Source organism: Mustela nigripes, chromosome 1 (genome assembly GCF_022355385.1).
Source record: "Mustela nigripes isolate SB6536 chromosome 1, MUSNIG.SB6536, whole genome shotgun sequence".
NCBI lineage: Eukaryota > Metazoa > Chordata > Mammalia > Carnivora > Mustelidae > Mustela > Mustela nigripes.
The window spans coordinates 36,651,814-36,673,405 of record NC_081557.1 but is presented as its reverse complement, the minus strand read 5'-3'; the positions used below and the strand labels follow the sequence as shown (position 1 = coordinate 36,673,405).

The 21,592-nt window shown below is 37.2% G+C and overlaps 1 protein-coding gene across 1 annotated transcript in view; it reads left to right on the top strand.

Annotated features, from left to right (window-relative positions):
• Positions 1–21,592, top strand: part of PDE3B (phosphodiesterase 3B) — a 181,127-nt gene that overhangs the window by 136,174 nt on the left and 23,361 nt on the right. Inside the window, exons 6-10 of the mRNA XM_059407921.1 lie at positions 10,290–10,500; positions 11,024–11,100; positions 17,783–17,934; positions 19,116–19,253; positions 20,457–20,568. Of these exons, the coding sequence (XP_059263904.1) occupies positions 10,290–10,500; positions 11,024–11,100; positions 17,783–17,934; positions 19,116–19,253; positions 20,457–20,568 (690 nt within the window). The remainder of the gene's footprint in view (positions 1–10,289; positions 10,501–11,023; positions 11,101–17,782; positions 17,935–19,115; positions 19,254–20,456; positions 20,569–21,592) is intronic.

The following is a 21,592-nucleotide window of genomic DNA, read 5'->3' as shown; positions in this document are numbered from 1 at the left end:
ATGGCAGGCAGAGGCAGAGGGAGAAGCAGGCTCCCTGCTGAGCAAGGAGGCCGATGTGGGACTCGATCCCAGGACGCTAGGATCATGACCTGAGCCGAAGGCAGCTGCTTAACCAACTGAGCCACCCAGGCGTCCCATGGTTGGATAATTTTAACATAGAACTAGAACACATAGAAAAGAACTAGAACTGGGAAATGCAGTTGATTAAATTAAAAGCTTCTAGGGTGGTTTGAGAACAGATTGGACACGACAGAAAAGGGTCGTGAACTTGAAGACAGAAAAATAGAAAATATCCAAACTGAAACAAAGAGAGGGGGAAAAATATAGATAATAGTATGGCTTCTGGTTCTGCATGTTAAGGAGCCCAGAAGCCATCATTCTGTCCTAACAAGTAAAAAGCTGAACAGACTGAAAAATCAACTCTTCTAGGATCTGTGAGAGAGATGAGGACACGGGCAACTAGTCCCACTAAGAATGGAGCCACAGGTAAATACAGGAAGTAATGACTTACTGGAGCAGAGATGCACAAGGGGAAACTTGGAGCCACTGCCTAGAATCAGTGCTGGGGTAGGGAAGCCTGAACCGTGCTTGGCAAATTGCTGGAGGATAACTCTGAGAATTAAAAACCCCAGGGAGGCCCAGTCATAAGGAGCTCCCCCACCCCCCAAGTTTGTGAGATTCACCTCTGGGAGCTTGAGAGATTTCCTCAGAAATAGCGGAGGGGTGCCTAGGTGGCTCAGTGGGTTAAGCCTTTGCTCAGGCCTGGCATCAGGCTCTCTGCTTGACGGGGAGCCTGCTTCCCCCTCTCTCTCTCTGCCTGCCTCTCTGCCTACTTGTGATCTCTCTGTCAGATAAATAAATGAAATCTTTATAAAAAAAAAAAAGGAAATAAATAAATAAATAGCGGAGAAAATGCTTTCATCAGGGGTCAAGGAAAAGGAACCATGCTTAAATACACAAGAGCACTTTCCTCTTCTTAACAAGGCTGCCCTCAGGAGAAATTAGTTAACCAGAACCTTATGGGCTGAGGATTTATCAGAGCCTAACTAACCTGTGGGAAGGGAAATACTCAACTTCGGTTAGTTCTAGTCATCCTCCCACCAAAGGGAGAGGCAAAACAAAACAAAACTAAAACACACAAACCAAAAAACAACCTGAGAAACACTTGTGAAGTTTGTAGTCCTGCACACAGTCTCACGGAAAGACTTGAGATCTAATCACAGGATGTACAACACTTCTCCCCTCACACCTCACACCATTGCTAAAGGCCTATTTACAGTAGTTTCTTTTACCTGGTACATCATGTCTGGCTATCTATAAAAAATTGCAAGGCATACCAAAAGGTAAAAAACACCAAAAGGTAAAAATCCAAATACAATTTGGACAGAGCAAGCTATCAGAATCAGATAGGGATGTTGGAATTTTCAGACTGGGAACTTAAGTATGATAAATATGGCAAGGGCTCTATTGGGTTAAGTAGATAATATCCAAGAATGGCTGGGCAATGTAAGCAGAGAGGTGGAAATCCTAAAATAATAAAACAAAAATGAATACTCACAATCTAAAACACTATAGCAGAAATGCCTTTAGTGGGCTCATGAGCAGGCTGGACACAGCTGAAGAAAGAATCTCTGAGCTTGAGGATATATCAACAGAAATCTTCAAAACTGAAAAACAAAGACTGAAAAACTGAACAGAATATCCAAGGACTGTGGACAACTACAGAAGGAATACCAGAAAAAGAAAACAAGAAGGAACAGAATAAATATTTTGAGACAGTAATGACTGAGAATTTTCTCAAAGTAATATCAGACACCAAACTGTAGATCCAGGAAGCTCACGGAGGAACACCAAACAGGATAAATATCAAAAGAATAATACCTGGTATATTGTTTTCAAATTACAGAAAATCAAAGATAAAAAATCTTTAAAGAAGCTGGGGGTGAGGGGAAACAACTTACCTATAGAGGAACAAAAGTAATTATTATATTAAACTTACCTTCATAAGCCATTCAAATGGAGTGAGACATTTTTAGTATTGGGGAGGGGGGGACAACACCAACTTAGAATTCTGTACCCTTTGCAAGCCTTCCTCAGACAAAAATTGAGTTGCTAGTAAACCTGACAAACAAATATTAAAAGAAATTGTTTAAAGAGAAGAAGAGTAATACAGATTAGAAACTCAGATCTCCAAAAAGGAGGAAAGAAACCCACTTTAAAAATAAAAACACATAAAGATTAAAAGTAATGGATGGAGAAAAATAGACCATGCTAACCCTAATGAAAAGAAAGCTGGTGACGCTGTATTAATTTCAGCCTAGACAGACTTCTAAGAGAGAAAGTTATCAGAGATAAAGAAGTTATTAACATAACAGAAGATGTTAATAGTCTTTACCATATATGAGCCTAAGTAACAGAACAACACTTAAGAGACATATTGGGCCAAATTAACAGTATAATGTATGTATAAACGAAGTCCCAAAGAGGAGGAGAGACAATAGGGCAGAATAATTTTCCAAAATAATAGAGGAATTAAAAATTCCTAAAACTCCATGAACACTAAGAAGAAAAGGAAAATCATAGGTTGGAATTTCAGCCAAGTCTCTAAATTATAACACAACAAGGAAAAAATCTCAAAAGCAACCAGATAGAAAAGGTTATTTTCCAGGGAACAACAGTAATATTGACAGATTTTACAATAGCGGGTATGAACTCAAAGGACAGTAGAATGATATATTTAAAGTATTGAAAAAACAAACAAAGAAGGCCAACCTGGAATTCTTTACCCTTTGAAAATATCATTTAAAAATAAAAGTGAAATATTTTTTTCATACTGACAAAAGCTGATAGAATTTATTACTGGTAGACCTGTACTACTAAGATTCAGCAAAGGGAGTAACTTAGGTAGGAGGAAAATGACCCTGATTACAGCATATAATGGCTGGAACGAATGCAAAGCCCTAGTAAGTCTGAACATTTGGGTGAATATTGATTAAAAACACAATAACTTCCTCATAGCATACATAATATATGGAGAAGTCAAATACGTGGTAACAATGGCATATAAAGGGTGAAAGAGGGGGAAATGGATTTAAACTTGTAAAAGCAGTAAAAAATATAAATTGGAAGGAAAGTAAAACTTAAAAGATGCACATTGTAGTATCCAGAGTGGCAATTAAAAGAATGAGAGAAAAAAATACTGGGTGCTACATGCAATGTTAATGAATTGTTGAACACTACATCAAAAACTAATGATATGGGGCACCTGGGTGGCTCAGTGGGTTAAGCCACTGCCTTCGGCTCAGGTCATGATCTCAGGGTCCTGGGATCGAGTCCCGCGTCAGGCTCTCTGCTCAGCAGGGAGCCTGCTTCCTCCTCTCTCTCTGCCTACTTGTGATCTGTCTCTGTCAAATAAATAAATAAAATCTTAAAAAAAAAAAAACTAATGATGTACTGAATGTTGGCTAACTGAAGAATAAGGTATAAGTAAAAAATGAATATAGGAGGCATGATTTAAAAAAAAACAAAAACAAAAACAAAAATAATCCAGAAGAATCTAAGAAAAGATAAAAGACATAAAGGAGAAACAACTAGATTGAAAACTGTATCACATAAACTTAACAGTTGTTTGTGGGGGAGGGGGAAGAGAGGCAGGGATCCACTGGTGTTGTTAAGCATAAAATATCCAGTTTTCAACAATAAACTGAAAATACACTCTAGTTATAAAAGACAAAGTTTGGGGCGCCTGGGTGCCTCAGTGGGTTAAAGCCTCTGCCTTCGGCTTGCATCATGATCCCAGGGTCCTGGGATCCAGCCCCACATCAGGCTCTCTGCTCAGCAGGGAGCCTGCTTCCCTTCCTCTCTCTCTGCCTGCCTCTCTGCCTAATTGTGTTCTCTGTCTGTCAAATAAATAAAATCTTAAAAAAAAAAAAAAGGTTGTCAGGCAGTTAACAACACGACTCAAGCGTATACTCTGAACAAGATGCACACTGTAAGTACGAGGATGCAGGGAGGTCTGATCTCATAGCTGTAATATACATGAGCTAAAAATTGACAGAACTAAAGGGAGAGATAGACAAATCCATATTCATATTTGGAGATTTTAACTCCCCATTCTCATTAGTAGAATAAGCAGACCAAAATATTAGTATAGATATATGGAAGATTAGAGCAACATGACATGACCCAGCTGACTGCAAAGCACCACATTCAGCCATCACAGGATGAATATGTTTTCCAAGAATACGCACAGAATGGAGGACAGTAGGCCATTTGCTGGACTGTGAAACAAGTCTCAGTGAGTCTCAAAGTGTTAAAATCCTGTATAGTGATTGACTTCAGGAACGGCAGAGAGAAGATCTCCATAAGCTCACTCTCCTGCTAAAACAACAAGAAGACAGAAAAGGAAGCTCGGCCATTTCAGAACATTGGGAATTAAGCCCGAGAAAAAACTGGAAGTCTTCTGTGCAAGAGAAACTGCTGAACCTGGGTAAGACCGTGGGTCCTGTGACATTTCATCTGGGGGCTCCGTCATTGGAACTGTTGGCAAAGGCAGGTGGCATTGCTACCATCAGGGAGAGCAGACTTTTAGAACTCCACTGAGAGTACAGTAAACACTTTGTCCCAACTTGAAGCTCCCTGGGAAATCTCTATTCCCTACGTGTTGTGGGTATTTGGACTCAGCTCAGCTCTCTGAAAAAACAAACAAGAAACCCAAACCCCATGCCAGGCAACATCGAGACTGCCTAAGGCTGTGATTTCAGTGGTGGCCAACAAGAGCTGCCTTGGAATTTAAAAGGAAATCCTGGATGCTACTCGATGACCAGCAGGAACTTGAGAACATCTGACAGATTCCCGGGGGTCTGTGAGGCTGTGCACGTGCATCAGAGAAGGCCTCAGTCACTCACGTGGAGCTGACCCTGAGGCCTCTCACAAGCAAAACGTGAAATCCAATCCTGTGTTGTAAACTAAAGTTTGAAGGTGTAACTATTTCAACAGATTCCCTTCTACAGGTGACTTCTAGGCAGCTGACTCTAGGCAACACTTTTACTTAAAGAACCCTTCAGACTCAAAATTGTTCTGACTCATGGGTGACTTACAGGAAGTCAAACTTAAAAAATAAATCAAGAACTTAAAGGTAAAAAACAAAACAAAACAAACAAACAAACAAACAAAACAAACAGCTAGTAAAACCTCAGTGGCTACACATGTCAGAGAAAACAGAATCTACATAATCAGGCCAGGAAAGCCATTCAATAACTAGAAGCAAGAAAACAAAAATCGGCAACCTAATTAACCTTGGGTGTGGGACAGATCTGATACCAGAACTGTTAAAATATTACCTAAAATGTCCAGTTTCCACAAAAAAAAATATGAAACATGCTAAGAAATTTTTGTGATGTACGAAGAAACAGGTTTTTGCCAACAGAAAATTTCCCTGATGGGACTTGGAATTTAGACTTAGTAGACAATGACTTTAAATCTGCTATTATAAATATGTTTAAAGTACTAGTGGAAACCGGATCTAAATTTTTTTGAAGATGTTATTTATTTGAGAGAGAGAGACAGAGCGTATAAATTGGGGGTGTGGTGGAAGGACAGAGATAGGGAGAAGCAGGCTCCCCACTAAGCAGGGAGCCCAATATGGGGCTCGATCCCAGGACCCTGCGATCATGACCTGAGCTGAAGGCAGACACTTAACTGAGACACCCGGGTGCCAATATTTACAGTATTTAAGAAGAGTTATGACAACAGTGTCTCATCAAAGAGGGAATATAAAGAACTAGAGATTATAAAATGAAATTTTAAATATTTTTAATACTTAGGAAATAATTGCCACCTCTAGTGAGTATCAGATTGGAGGTTCTAGCCACAGCAGTCAGGTAAGAAGGAATAAAAGGAATGGGTAAAACTATATTTGCAGATGATACCATATATTTATAAAACCTGAAGAAATTCATTAAAATCTATTACAAACTAATAAGTTTATCGGTATAGCAGGATACAGGATCCCAATACAAAAATCAACTATATTTCTATATACTAGCAATGAATAACGCAAACTGAAATAAAATAATTCCATGTGAAGTTAGTATTAAAAAAAATAAAATACTTGGAATAAATTTAACAAAATAGCATAAGACCTGTACACTGTAAACTGTAAAACATTGTTGAGAGAAACTAAAGATCTAAATAAATACAAAAACACTCTGTTTGTGAATCAGAAAATGTATTGTTAAGATGGCAATACTTCCCCAATCGTTTTAGATTTCATGCCATCTTTATCAAGTTCCAAGATGGTTTCTTTGCAGAAATTAACATGCTGATCATAAAGTTAATATGATGGAGCGCGCCTGGGTGGCTCAGTCGGTTAAGCATTTACTTTTGGCTCAGGTCATGATCTCCAGTCCTGAGCTTAGGGCCCATGTCAGGCTTCCTGCTCAGCAAGGAGTCTGCTTCTTTTCCCTTTGCCCCTCCCCCTCAACTTGTGCTCTCTCCCTCCCTCTCTCTCTCAAATAAGTAAAATCTAAAAAAAAAAAAAAAAATTCATAAGGAAATTCAAGGGACCCAGAATAGCTAAAGCAATTTTTAATAAAAAAGAAGAAATTGGACGACTCACCCTTTGAAATTTAAAACTTACTACCAGCCTGTATAATTGAGAGTGGTACTGGCATAAGGATATTCCATCTCAATGGGATAGAATTGAGACTCTAGAAATAAATCCGTACGTGGCCAGCTGATTTTCAACAGGGGTGCCAAGATGATTCAGTGGGGAAGAAAGTGTTTTGTTTTATTTGTTTGTTTTTTTAAAGAGTTTTTTATTGTTTATTTGACAGACAGAGATCACAAATAGGCAGAGAGGCAGGCAGAGAGTGAGAGGGAAGCAGGCTCTCCACTGAGCAGAGAGCCCAATGCAGGGCTCGATCCCAGGACCCTGGGATCACGACCTGAGACAAAGGCAGAGGCTTTAACCCACTGAGCCATCCAGGTGCCCCAGAAACAGTATTTTTAACAAATGGTCTTAAGACAACTGGATATACACAGGAAAAAGAATGAATTTGGAATCCTATCTGTTATCATACTCAGAAATTAACAAAAATGCATCATAGACACAACTGTAAGAGTTAAAGCCTAAAACTAGTAGAAGAAAACAGAAAAATTTTGTGACTTGGGGTGTTGAATACAGCATTCTAATATATGACAGCAAAAGCTCAGTTCATGAATGAGAAAAACTGACAATTGGAATTCATTAAAATTTAAAACATTTGTATTTCTACAGACACCTCTTTAGGTGAAAAGTGAAATGACACAGGATGGGGGAAAATATTTGCAAATTGTATATTTGATAGTGGCCTGGTATCTAGAATATACAAAGATGCCCTACAACTCATTAATTAAAAGACAATGGACGTAACTAAAAAGCTGTTTCTCCGGAGGAGATACACCAGTGACCCCCTACCACACGAAAAGATGTTCAGTATCATTAATTATTAGGGAAATGCACATCAAAACCACACTGACCCAAGACTTCATCCCCACTGCAAGCCCTGTGATTTTATTTTATTTTTTAAAGATTTTATTTATTTATTTGACAGAGCTCACAGTTAGGCAGAGAGGCTGGCAGAGAGAGAGAGAGAGAGAGAGAAGCAGGCTCCCCTCTGAGCAGAGAGCCCGATGTGGGACTTGATCCCAGGACCCCGAGATCATGACCTGAGCCGAAGGCAGCGGCTTAACCCACTGAGCCACCCAGGCGCCCCAGCCCTGTGATTTTAAAGACAGACAGGCGCAAGTGGTAAAAATGTTCCGAAGTGGGAACGCTGACACATTGATGGGAAGCGAAATGCTTCAGCCACTTTGGAAGACAATTTGGCAGTTCAGTACTTGAACAGAGAAATAAAATTGTGCTATCTTGATGCGTACAATTTTATACGGCCTTGAAAATCGGAGAATTGCAGTCACACACAACTGCCTGGCAGAATCTTTTTAAGATGTAATCAAGGCATAGAAGCATTTATATTCATCATCTAATTGAGTTTATAAAGTTAAAAAAAAAAAAGCAAAACTAATCTAAATTGTGAAAAAAAAAAGAGTACATACATGGTAGAATTATAAGAAAACCAATACCATGCAAGTCAAGATAATGATTTCCTTTAATGAGAAGAAGAGGAGCTGGAAGACAAGGGTTCTGGTCTCTGGCAGTGCTCTACGTCTCAGCTTGAGTGGTTAGCATTCCCTCTGTATGTGTGTTCTATTTCACACTAAACAAGGTTTAACATTAAAATGATGACTGTATCATAGAAAGCATTTTTTTTTAAGGGTTGCTAGGTTCTTCTCTGTCAGATCAAATGTCTACCCTAAGATTATGTTACCCTTTCTTCTTAGCTCGTCTGTCAGGATGCTGGACACTCACTAGTAAAATGAGAAAAAAGAGGGCTAGAAAAAGGACCTTTAGTTTCCACTTAGTAAGTAATCAAGCAAGGCACTTCTTGTCTGGTCCTCGGTTTCCTCTTCTGAAATATTAAATTGGTTGACCAGATTTTTTTTTTTAAAGATTTTATTTATTTATTTGACAGAGAGAGATCACAAGTAGGCAGAGACGCAGGCAGAGAGAGAGAGAGAGAGGAGGAAGCAGGCTCCCTGCTAAGCAGAGAGCCCGATGCGGGACTCGATCCCAGGACCCTGAGATCATGACCTGAGCCGAAGGCAGCGGCTTAACACACTGAGCCACCCAGGTGCCCCGGTTGACCAGATTTTTAAAAATCCTTTTCAGTTCTTCTAACACTGTATGAAATTACAGGAACCTCAGTCTGAGGTTACATACATCAGTCTGATAGAACCATAGTGTCAGCTCTGGAGAAAGGACTAAAGGACTATGGTCTCCCAGCCTTAACTATGTTAACTAAATCAAGTTTTTAGCTTCTTTTTTTTCTTTTTTTTTTTTTTTGATAGTTTTTTATCCCCCCACATGTGAGAATGAAAATACTACTTAACTCACAACATGGTGAAAATAACACATTGTATTAAATAAAATAACACATTGTATTTGGGTTCTCTAGAGAACTAATAGGATGTGTATGTGCATTTACAGAGAGAGAAAGAGAGAGACAGATGGAGGGATAGTTTATTTTAAGGAACTGGTTTGCAGTATTGTGAGGGAAGGCAGGTTTGAGATTTGCAAGGCAGGCTGTCCAGCTAGAAATTCCAGGAGGGGTGGAGGGGGATACTGCTGTCCTGAATCTGAAGGCAGTCTGGAGCCCGAGTTCCTTCCTCTTTGGAGGATCTCAGTCTTGTCTTTTAAGGCTTTGAACCAATTGGATGAGGCCACACGCACATTAGGGAGGGTTATCAGCTTTGCCCAGTTTACGGATTTAAATGTTAATCACCTCTGGAAGATACTTTCACAACCACTTCTAGCCTGCTGCTTGACCAAACAGCTGGACGCTGTAGATAGCCTAGCCAGATGACACATGGAATTAACCATCACACACATATACCGCTATGCCTGAAAATGCCCTAGCTCCTGAGTAACTGTTACTTGCTTTACCCTCTGATTCACACTTAGATCTTTATTTGCAAATAAAGTTTTAAATCTGCCTACCTTTCTCCAGATATACCCATTACACCTTAGTTCAGGACACTCAGTGTAGGTTTTTGGAGCAAATCAGTAGCATTAGAGATGTATTTCTGAAGCATTCTGTTTTTTTGTTTTTGTTTTTAGTCTTTAGCACTGAGCACTTGTTTGTGTTCTCTGCTAGTCTCTGGGTTTGTTGAGTTGCGGGGACGGTATCTTTCTCTCCATGATGAAACCCAGCACATTTTCTACCATACAGTAGGCTCTCAAATATTTGTTAAGTGAATGAATGAGCTGGAATGATTTGGATATATTTTTAAAAGGAATCTGTTGTGTTAACCTATAATTTTATCATTGCTCAGCCTGCCTAATGCTTTTAAGAACTTTGGTTCTTCAGTAAAGTTTGGTACCAATACTTTCTTCAGGTGGATATTAAGCCGCTAGGGATATAAAATGTGAAAGATAAAGACCAGTTAGGGAAATATGTGCTACACTTTGTACATTTTAGTTATACTATTAATATCTGTGCCATCTTGCCACAAGGTATTTATTTCACACTCATGATGACAAATAGTGCCTATAGTGTCTTGAAGACACCTCCACCTGGAAATGTCTTTTATTATTTAATTGTAAATACTTTGCTTTCTTTAGAGAAGGAAAATGTTCTTTATAAATACACATATTTACTGATCTCTTGCCTCTCTTTTAATTTCTCAAGGTGCTTTCCCCAGCCTGAGTCCTGTGAATTCTCCCAGCCATGGACCAGTGTCTGCTGGCTCTCTAACTAATCGGTCACCCATAGAATTTCCTGACACTGCCAACTTTCTTACTAAGCCGAGTGTTATTTTACACAGATCTCTGGGCAGTGCACCCAATTCACCAGATACTTATCAGCAACTTAGAAATTCTGATAGCAGTTTGTGTAACAGGTAAGTTTCCCAAATATGTTATTTTAATAAACTGTTAGTAGTTTTCTATTATAACTAGTTAATGGATTAAAACTATGTCTTCTTTATGAGTGGTTTTTATTCTTAACAAACTTTTCCCTCATTTTAGCACTGTTACTCATTTTCCAATTAAGTGATCGCTATCTGAAATGAAATATAGTAGTATTCTATTCATCTCAAGATACTAGTAAATTGTGAGAATTATTTTGCTATAAAGTACTGTAGTACCCAGTTCATTTGCTATTTGTTTTCATTTTTTATTTTTTATCAGTAGTAAGTGTTTACTTCAGACCTCAGTGTTGACTTTCAAACATGTTATTTTCTTCAGAGACACAGGATGCCTTCCAGGATAAAGCCTAACTGTTAGGTTTATTGAGATGTTGGATTTGTATGATGTTTTGCAGTTAGGATCTTGGTTAAAATTAAGCAGATTTTCCAATTGTATTTAGCTCAAAATTTGTTTGCCTCATTTGTAAATGTATATCTGTCTGTTTTATTCTATAAGCTGTGGACATCAAATACTGAAATATGTGTCAACGTCCGAATCTGATTCTGGCACAGACTGCCACAGTGGAAAGTCAGGTGAGATTATAAAAGTTGTGTGTGTTTGAATTTCAGAGCAGTTTCTGAAATTGTTTGAGAAGTGCATAAATGAGTGAGTTTAACTTCAGTTTATCTAACTTTAAAATGAAGCTATAATGTTTTACCTACTTAGGAGGTAAGTAGAGGAGTTACTAGGAACAAGTTATAAATAACAGGCCGTGAAAGTGTTTTGAAGACTGCAGTGTGCTGTAGAAATGAATGTGGTCTTTTCGGGTTATAGCTAGGGTTCATAAACAGTGAAATTAATTATATTAATGTTGAACTCCAAGCCCAAAAGAGTTTGCATACATTTTTTATGGCATAGAGAGGAACTGTTGTAAATTTTGTTACATCATTCTGAAACATTTTATATTCTCAAGTAAGAAAAATTGTTGGTGATAAAGTTATGGTTGTTTTATAACTTTAAAAAATTGATGACTCAGGCATACAGTAATAGTTAACTAGGTAACTCAAGCCATCATTCTCCCTGACAGTAGCTAGGAAAGCCAGACAGATTATTAACAACAAGAATGTGCTTAAAACCATTGAAAACTAACAAGCTCCTCAGAGTTACCAGTACAGGATCTGGAGGAAGATAGAAACTCACAAAAATGAGCCTGGCGTTTGGGTCTATCAAAATGGTATTTGCTCCTTCTAGAGAGGCCGGTGACTAATAGAATCAGCAGTCCCGAAAAGGAAGAGGACTGGGGAGATAGGACTGGGGAGATAGAGATTGGAGTTGAAGGCTTACCATAGTAGGGATAACTTGGTAAACTCTGTAGCCCTCTAAGAATAAAGGCAAACCAGAAATACATGGGCCCCCACAGGGATTATGGGCTCTTACTGATATCTTTGCATACTATAAAAGTCAGCCTTATAAAGTATACAATTCAGTAGTTGTTGGTTCTTAAATTGTATAACACACACACACGCATGCACACAAGGAAAAGACCAGTCCTTCACAAACTTCACAAACTCTTCTAGAATAAGAGGGAAAACTTCCCAACGCATTTTTTAGGACTAGTGTTATCCTGATGTCATAACCAGACAAAGGCATCCAAGAAAACTACAGACTAATATCCCTTATGTGTATAGATGCAAAAATCCTTAACAAAATAATATTAAACTGAGTCCAGCAGCATATGAAATGGTCACACCATGACCACAAGGTATTTATCCCAGGAATTCAAGAGTAGTTTAACAGTTGAAAATCAACCAATATAATATATATACCACATTAATAGAACAAAAGGGGAGAAATACATGATAATCTAAATATGTGCAGAAAAAACATTTGAAAAAATCTAAGATTCTTTCATGATAAAAATACTCAAACTAGTTATAGCAGAGAAGTTCTTCAGCCTGATAAAGGACATTTTTGGAAAACATACCTGAACATCATCCTTAATGGAAAAAGACTGATGCTTTCTTCCTAAGGTCAAGAATAAGATAAAGATTTTTGCTTTCAGCACTTTCTAGTCAACATAGTACTGGTGGTTCTTGCTAGGAAATTAGAAAGAAAAAGAAATATAGGCATCCTGAATGAAAATAAAGAAATAAAACTGTCCCATATTCATAGATCATATGAATCTTTTGTAGAAAATCCCAAAGAATACACATACACACTAGAACTAATAAACCAGTTTAGCAGAGACAAGATGCAAGATCAGTGATGTACAAAATTGTATTCTGTATACTAGCAAGGAACCATCATAAATTGAAATTAGGAAGACATTTCAATTTACAGTAATATAAGAATGAAGGTAGTTAGAATAAATTTAACAAAAGAAGGGGCTTTATAAACTAAAAACAACAAAACATTATTGATAAAAATTAGAGAAAATCTAAATAAATTGAGAGGCATTTCATATTAAAAGATTGGAAAAATTAGTATTGTCAGTAGGGCTATTCTCCCAAATTGATCTATAAATTCATTGTAATTCTTAACAAATTCTAGCAGGCTTTTTTTTTTTTTTTTTTTTTTTTTTTTTGGTAGGAATTGACAATTGGTCTTAAATCTTACACAGAAAGACAATGACCAACAATAGCCAAAACAGGGCATCTGGGTGGGTTAGTCAGTTAGGTGTCTGCCTTTGGCTCAGATCATGATCCCAGGGTCCTAGGATCGAGTCCCACATTGGGCTCCCTGCTCATCAAGAAGCCTGCTTCTCCCTCTGCCCTTCACCTTGCTTGTGCTTGCTCTCACTTCCTCTTCTCTCAAATAAATAAAATCTTACAAAAAAGCAACAGCCAAAACAATTTGGAGAAAAAACAAATTTGGAGGACTGACACTATCTGATTTCAAAACTTACTATAAAGCCACTGTAATTAAGATAGTGAGGTATTGGCACAAAGATGAGCCTGTAGGTTAGTGTAACAGAATTGCAAATCCAAAAATTGATTCTGGCATTTATGATCAGCTGAATTTTGATATCGAAGCCAAGACAATTCCAAAGAGAAAGGATAGGTTTTTTTTGGTTTTTGTTTTTTGTTTTTAACCAAATGGGGCCAAGACAATTAGATATCCACTTGTCAAGGGAAGAATTTGGACTCTTCCTGTATATACAGAAAGTAACTCAAAATAGATCATAGACCTAAGTGTGAGAGTTAAAATCTTGAAACTTATAGAAGAAAATATAGGATATAGTCTTTGTGACCTTGAGTTGAATAAAGCATTCTTAGATACCATACCAAAAGCAAAGTCTGTGAAAGAAAAAAATGACAAACTGGGCTTTAGCGAAATTAAAAACTTTTCCACTTCAAAAGACAACAATAAGGGCTCCTGAGTGGCTTAGTGGGTTAAAGCCTCTGCCTTCGGCTTGGGTCATGATGCCAGGGTCCTGGGATTGAGTCCGGCACTGGGCTCTCTGCTCAGCGGGGAGCCTGCTTCTCTCTCTCTCTCTGCCTGCCTCTCTGCCTACTTGTGATCTCCATCTGTCAAATAAATTAAAAAAAAAAATCTTTAAAAAAAAAATAAAAAAAATTTAAAAAGACAACAATAAGAAAATGAAGACAAACCATAGATTGAGAGAAAATATTTGGAAATTATACATCTGATTAGGTCTTATATCCATAATACATAAAGAAAATTTATAATTCATTATTAAGAAGTCAACTCAAAAAATGGGCAGAAGATGTCTGATATTTTGGTCTGAGTCATTTGGTGAAGGATATAAAGAAATGGGTAAGGAACACATGAAAAGATGAATGACATCATTAGTCCTTAAGGAAATGCAAATTAATACTATAGTGAGATACCTCTATACTCAAATTAGAACAACTGTAATAAAAAAGTACCAAGTGTTAGCAAGGATTCAGAGAAATTAGAACATTTATGCATTGCTGATGAGAATATAAAATGGTATACAACTTTGGAAAACATTCTGACAGTCTCTTTAAAAATTACACATAAATTTACCATATCACCCAATAATACCATGGATAAGACTTTATCCATGAGAAAACATATGAGCACTCAGAGATAGGATTGTGGATGTTATGACATTATTGGTCATGCTGCAAAACTGGAGATGATCCAAATGTCCATTAACTTGTGACTGGAAAAATACCATGTGGTATTTTTCATTCATACAATGCAATTTTATCTGATACATTCATACGATGTAATATACATTGTATATACATTCATACAATGTAATTTTATCTGATACATGTCACTACATAGATAGACCTCAAAACATTATTCTAAGTGAAAGAACCCAGGCTCAAAAGAATCCATATTGTATGATTCTAATTATATAAGATGCTAGAAAAGGTGAATGCACAGGAACAATAATCAGAACAGTTATTAGATGAAAATAGGGATTAACTGTAAATAAGCAGGAGGGCACGTTTTGGAGCGATGAGAATGTTCTAAAACCAGATTGTCCTAATGGTTGTACAACTCTTTAAATTTACTAAAATTGTTGAATTATATAGTATGTTATACTCTCCTTCTCTCTGTCTCTCTCTCTCTATATACACACACATACACACACACAATACTATATTATACACACAGTTCTTTGGATTGACTGGTATCAGCTGGGAGATTCTCACTTGAGGACTCTCATGTGATCGCAGTCAGATATGGTAAGAGTGATAGTCATCCGTAGGAATAAAGAATGGCTGGACTGAATTTCCAAGATGGGATTAGTCATGTGTCTGTTGACTATTGACTAGTGCATCTAAATATGACCTCTCTATGGGCTTCTTCCAACATGCTTGCTGGATTTCAGGAGAGGAGGAAGTAGAAGCTGTCAGTCAAGTTAACAGTTCAGTCCAGAACAAAGTGTTACCTATGTCCTATTCTCTTAATCAGAGCAGTCACACAGGCTGTCTGGATTCTAGGGGATTAGGAAATAAATGCTGTGTGTTGATGGAGGAGTGACAGAAATACATTTCAGAAGAGTGCAAGGGGGATAAGTGATAGTGTTGCAGACAATTTTGAAAAGATAACATTTATTTCAACTGTTTTTGTTACTGTTCTATGTAAAATATAGTTATTAGGAGTTTGGATCATTAAAAGTATGTATGGGGCGTCTGGGTGGCTCAGCTGGTTAAATATCTGCCTTTGGCTAAGGTCATGATTTCTCAGTCCTGGGATCAAGTTCTGCATCAGGCTCCCTGCTCGTTGGGGAGTATGCTTCTACCTCTGCCCTCCCCACCTTTAAATACATAAATAAAATCTTAAAAAAATATATGTAACGAACCTCATATGTCATGATGGTTATTTTGAAACATATATATATATATATATGCCTTGACCTACCAAGTGTAGTTGCATATTCTAAATTTCATTTGTTATGTTTTTCATTGGGAAAAAACAGTATTTTCCAAAGACTATTTCCTGATCATCATTAGTTAATGATTCTTTAGTATATTCAGTGTTAGATTCAGATTTTTTTTTAAAGATTTTATTTATTTATTTATTTGACAGAGAGAGATCACAAGTAGGCAAAGACACAGGCACAGAGAGAGAGGAGGAAGCAGGCTCCCTGCTGAGCAGAGAGCCCGACGCGGGACTCGATCCCAGGACCCTGAGATCAGGACCCGAGCCGAAGGCAGCGGCTTAACCCACTGAGCCACCCAGGCGCCCTAGATTCAGATTTGACTAACATTTATTGATCATTTATTTTATGTAACATCTAGTAAGATAGATCTTATTATCCATACTTTATGGGGAGAACTTGCCATTATCAAGTAGAAAAATTGGGATCTGAACGTAGTTCTTCTGAAATTCAATTCCAATAAGTACTTTTTAAAAATATATATATTTATTTGACAGAGAGAGACAGAGAAATCATAAGCAGGGGGAGAAGCAGAGGGAGAAGAAGAAGCAGGCTCCCTGCTCAGCAGGGAGCCTGATGTGGAGCTTGATCCCAGGACCTTGGGATCGTGACCTGAGCCAAAAGCAGCTGCCTAACTGACTGAGCCAACCAGGCGCCCTTCCAATAAGTACTCTTAAAAACTCTCTTACCTAGGGGCGTCTGGGTGGCTCAGTCAGTTAAGCATCTGACTCTTGGTTTTGGGTCAGGTCATGATCTTAGCATCATGAGATCGAGCCCCACATATTCAACAGGGCGTCTACTTGAGATTCTGTCCCTCTCTTCCTCCCTCTGCTTGGTGCGTGCATGCGTGTGTGTTCTCTTACAAATAAAATAAATAAAATCTTTTTTAAAAAGCTTTTACTTAGGAAAAACCCTTGCATATTGAAGAGCGAATGAATCATAACTTTGTAACTTGATGGGTATTCATACACTTAAACACATGTGTAATCACTCAGATCAATAAACTAATAAACTATTACCAGCCCCTCAGAATTTCTTCCAATGCCCCCTGCCCCTGGTATACCCTTTAAAGATAACATTGTCTTGGCTTTCAGTACTCATATGTGTCAGTTTGGGTATGTTGTCGAATTTTTCATAAAGACAATCAGTCTGTACCTTTGTGTCTGGCTTCCTTCATTCAGCAGTGTATTTTTCAGAATCACCCGTGTGGTTGCACGTGGTTGGAGTTCATTCTCTTTGTTCCACAGTGTTCAGTTGTGTGGATACATTACATTTATTTATTCTTCTTTTGATGGGTTTCGGGGAAGTTTCCTATTTATAATATTCCCGACAGAATGAATGTGATTTTTTTTTTTTTTAACATGTGAATGAATGCTGTTTAGCTACCAGAGCTGCTTCCCTTTTCTGTGAGATTTGGGAAAAAAGAGTATTATTAATCACATTGGTAGAGAAATAATTCACAATAAATGGTACTGTGTTTTAATTTTTAGATGTACCTTGATCGCATTCATCTATAATTAGGAATCTAGAGTTTTCATAGCCAAAACTCAATTTCAGAGTTGGAATTGCATACATCAGATTGCTAAAAAGTTCCTATTGATAGGGACTGACTTTTCCTTTTCTTTTTTTTTAAGATTTTATTTATTTGACAGAGAAAGTATGCACATAAGCAGGGGGAGAGGGAAAGGGAGAGGGAGAAACAGGCTCCGCACTGAGTGCAGAGCCTGATACAGGGCTCCATCCCAGGACCCTGAGATCATGACCTGACCCAAAGGCAGACGCTAAACCAATTAGGCCACCCAGGTGCCCCATTTGAATATTTTTTATAAGTAATTTTCCTTGCATATAGGCAAGTTTTATTCTTATTACTACTATATGTGTTTTTTTGAAAGGTGATGAAGACAGCACTGTTTCCTCAAAACAATCATTCAGCTGTACAGAAGCACGACAAGAAGTGGAAACAGAGAACAGAGACTGCAGAAAATTACTTTTGGAAGGTGATGATCACCTAACAGAAGCAGCACAGGATGAACAGCAACCAAATGTAAAAGACAAACTTTCCATATGATTATGTTAAGGTGAAATACAACATTAGCTTAGTACAAGTTCCACTATCTTTGCCCAGAACAAGATTTTTAATATAATAGTATTTTAAAATATTTTACTAAAAAGTCCTTATGTCATATTAAAGAAAAACTTGGGTTAAAAATAATAATTATAGTTGACCCTTGATCAAGGCTGGTATTAGGGGTCCTGACCCTCCCACACATGATCACATAGTCTAAAATCCACATATAACTTTTGACTCCCCCAGAACTTCATTTGCTAACTACCTTCAGTTGATCAGAAGTCCTACTGATAGCATAAACACATACGTCAGTTAACACATATTTTGTATGTTAAATGTATTGTGTACTACATTCTTGCAATGAAATAGCTAGAGCAAAGAATGTGATTAAAAGTCCTGAGGAGGAGAGAATGCAGTACTGTATGTACGGTGCTTATAGTCCTGGGAGAACTCACTCTCCTTTACAGCACTGTAGTGCAGAAATCGGGGGGAAGCGGACCTGTGTGGTTCAAACTCGTGTTGTCCAAGGGTCAGCCGTACTTCTGAGTCCATCCTAGAACAACGAGGTGCATTCTTGTAGAACGAACACATGAACCCATTTTATAGTAAATACAGTACTATCCGTGCTGATACTGTCTTCATTTATATGGTAAGGGCATGAAGAACAGGCGCATGAAGCATTAAAAAACAAAATCTGCTTACTTACAATAGCACTTTTTTTGTTCTTAAGTTCCAAATTTAAGCTTTTTAGGGGGGAAAACCATTCCTTTTGGGAAGTTAAACTAGTAATAAATGCCAGTATAAAGTTAGGAGTCTCTTTCTATTTTCCTTCGGTACCTGTAACTTCTAAAATGAAAACAGTGGATTTTAGATTTGTGCATCATGCTTGGGAAAGACAGCATTTTTATTTGTAAAAGTGCTGTGAGGATTAGTAAGTCTTCTGATGCCTAGAAGACACTTTTACGCTTTTCTGAAGATAGCATTTTACAAAGAGGGAAAATTGGAAGTACACTTTCTATCTGAGAGTAACTTTTGTAGAAAATAGCATTGACCATTTTTTTAATGTTCAGTTTTAAGTGTTCTCGTTTAGGTGTGGATTTAACTATTTTTAAAAGGTAGGGTTAAGTTGGTTTGTGTTTTCTCCCCCATCTGTGCAGATTGAACAGGAAGTATCACTGGACTTGATTTTAATAGAAGATTATGATTCCTTAATAGAAAAGATGAGCAACTGGAATTTTCAAATATTTGAAGTTGTAGAAAAAATGGGAGAGAAATCAGGAAGGATCCTTAGTCAGGTTTGTTTAAAATCTCTGCTTTTTAAAAATTACAAATTAGTTTTTTCTTGAATCATTATAAAACACAAAATATAAAAACATGTAATACTGGCTTAGGCACAAATTCGGCATTGTTTACTGAATTCTTTTATTTTTCCACAAAAATGGAGTTTTTGGTAGAAAGTTTGAAAAGAGAAATCTATATACATAAACCCATATATTAAAAAATGATCATATGTAATGTATTTCATATAATTCTATTGAATAAGTGAAAATAGTTTTTTGGCCCATGTGAGTGGAATTTAATTTTTCTACAGAATAGAGTTACTTTATATTGAAGCCTGAGGTTGAAAAAGGTGTGAAAGGTGAGCTGGTTCTCACCACTGAAACCTATGCCTTACTGTTTTACACCTGCCCTCCATGTGCTTTACCCAAGGCCAGATGGTTCATTTCATGCTAGAACCATGGAAAAATATTTTCTTTTTAACCACCCAGACTCAAGGTTCCCCTTGAGGAGTTCATCCCACAGCATCAGATTAACCTTCCCCAAATAGCATCCTCACTCTCTTCGAAGTATTTGAAGTATTTAAAATATTCTTATTTATGAAATGTACAAACATGAGGGTAAATTACGTGGAAGGCATATAGTTTCATCTCATTGAAGTCTTTAGGGACAAAAATGTAATAAATATTTTGTTTTGACTTCTGTTGACACGTAGGACGGGAGAAGAATAGAATTCATACGCCCCTTAATAAACTGTAAATAAAAAAACTAAAGGGAAGAGTGGAAAATTTTTTAAACTGGGACATGATATAGTAATCTTCCTTTGGTTTTCAAGGGTTTTAGGGTGATGTCTTCCTTTTTAATGTTTTGAAAAGAATTTCTTATAGGGAAGTTTTTAATAAATTATTAACTTAAAGACAAATGTATATGGTAATGTTCCCAAATGCGAATCACAAAAACATATTCTACTCAACTGCAAATAGAAATTCTGACTTTTGGAGTGCCTGGGTGGCTCTGCCTTCAGCTCAGGTCATGATCTCGGGGTCCTGGGATCAAGCCCTGCTTCGGGCTCTCTGCTCAGCAGGGAACCTGTTTCCTCCTCTCTCTCTGCCTGCCTCTCTGCCTACTTGTGATCTCTGTCAAATATGTAAATAAAATCTTAAAAAAAAAAAAAAGAAATTCTGACTTTTAACGTGAATTTTATTTTAATTGACATTTAGGTTATGTATACCTTATTTCAAGACACTGGCTTATTGGAAATATTTAAGATCCCCACTCTGCAGTTCATGAACTATTTTCGTGCATTGGAGAATGGCTACCGAGACATTCCTTGTACGTATCAGCAGATCTTATTAAGTTCAGATAATACTGGTTTTGAAACTATTTTTCCCTTCAGATCTGAACACTTTCATAATTACATTTCTGGAAAAATTTTAAATAGGGATTTAAAAAAGTAATCTATGTCCTGCTACCTAGAGTTAACGGACTAATTATTAACACTTGTGTGTATTTTCTTATTTGTGTTTCATACAGTGAATCATAATACAGACATATATTTATATTTATGATGTGCTCTTTCCCTTAATTATCATATGGTCTACAACTTTGTGTTAATAATTATTCATCTGAGTATCTTATCTTTTAAAATGTTTGGTAATTAAGAGTGTCAGAAAATTCTTGACTTCAAAATATTTAAAAATTATCCATAGAATTTCCAGTTTTAACTGTGTCCTGACATGGAGTAACTGCTAATGTCTGCTTGATTTTATGGCAAAATATAATTTGAATTTCATATTAGGAAATAATAAGGTTTCCTTATACATCTATATATTCTACAGTTTCCCTTCATATGGACACATTTTGGGAAATCACTCATATAAACACAGAGCATATTATTCTTAAATTGGTATAACTCACTAATAATGATACTTAATGAGTATTATATGTGCTATAATTTTCACTTATAAAGTCTGCTTTTTAAAAAGTGACTACATTTTATAAATAGAATAAAGTGATATTTTATTTTTTGTACTTATTTATTTGAGAGAGAGAGAGAGAGCATGCGCATGCATGAGCAGAGGGAAGAGGCAGAGGGAGAAGGAAAAGCAGACTCCCTGCTGAGCAAGGAGCCCAACTCAGGACTTGGTCCCAGGACACTGAGATCATGACCCAAGCTGAAGGCAGATGCTTAACTCACTGAGCCACCCAGGCACCCCTAACGTAATACTTTAAAATGGACTTCAGAGGAAGGGGAATGGGGGGAAAAAAGGCAGTAAAGAGTCTTCACTATCAGCTCCAAATAGGATATTAAGAAAAGAGCCTCTGGATCTAACTTTTTTAAACTTTAGTATCCAGA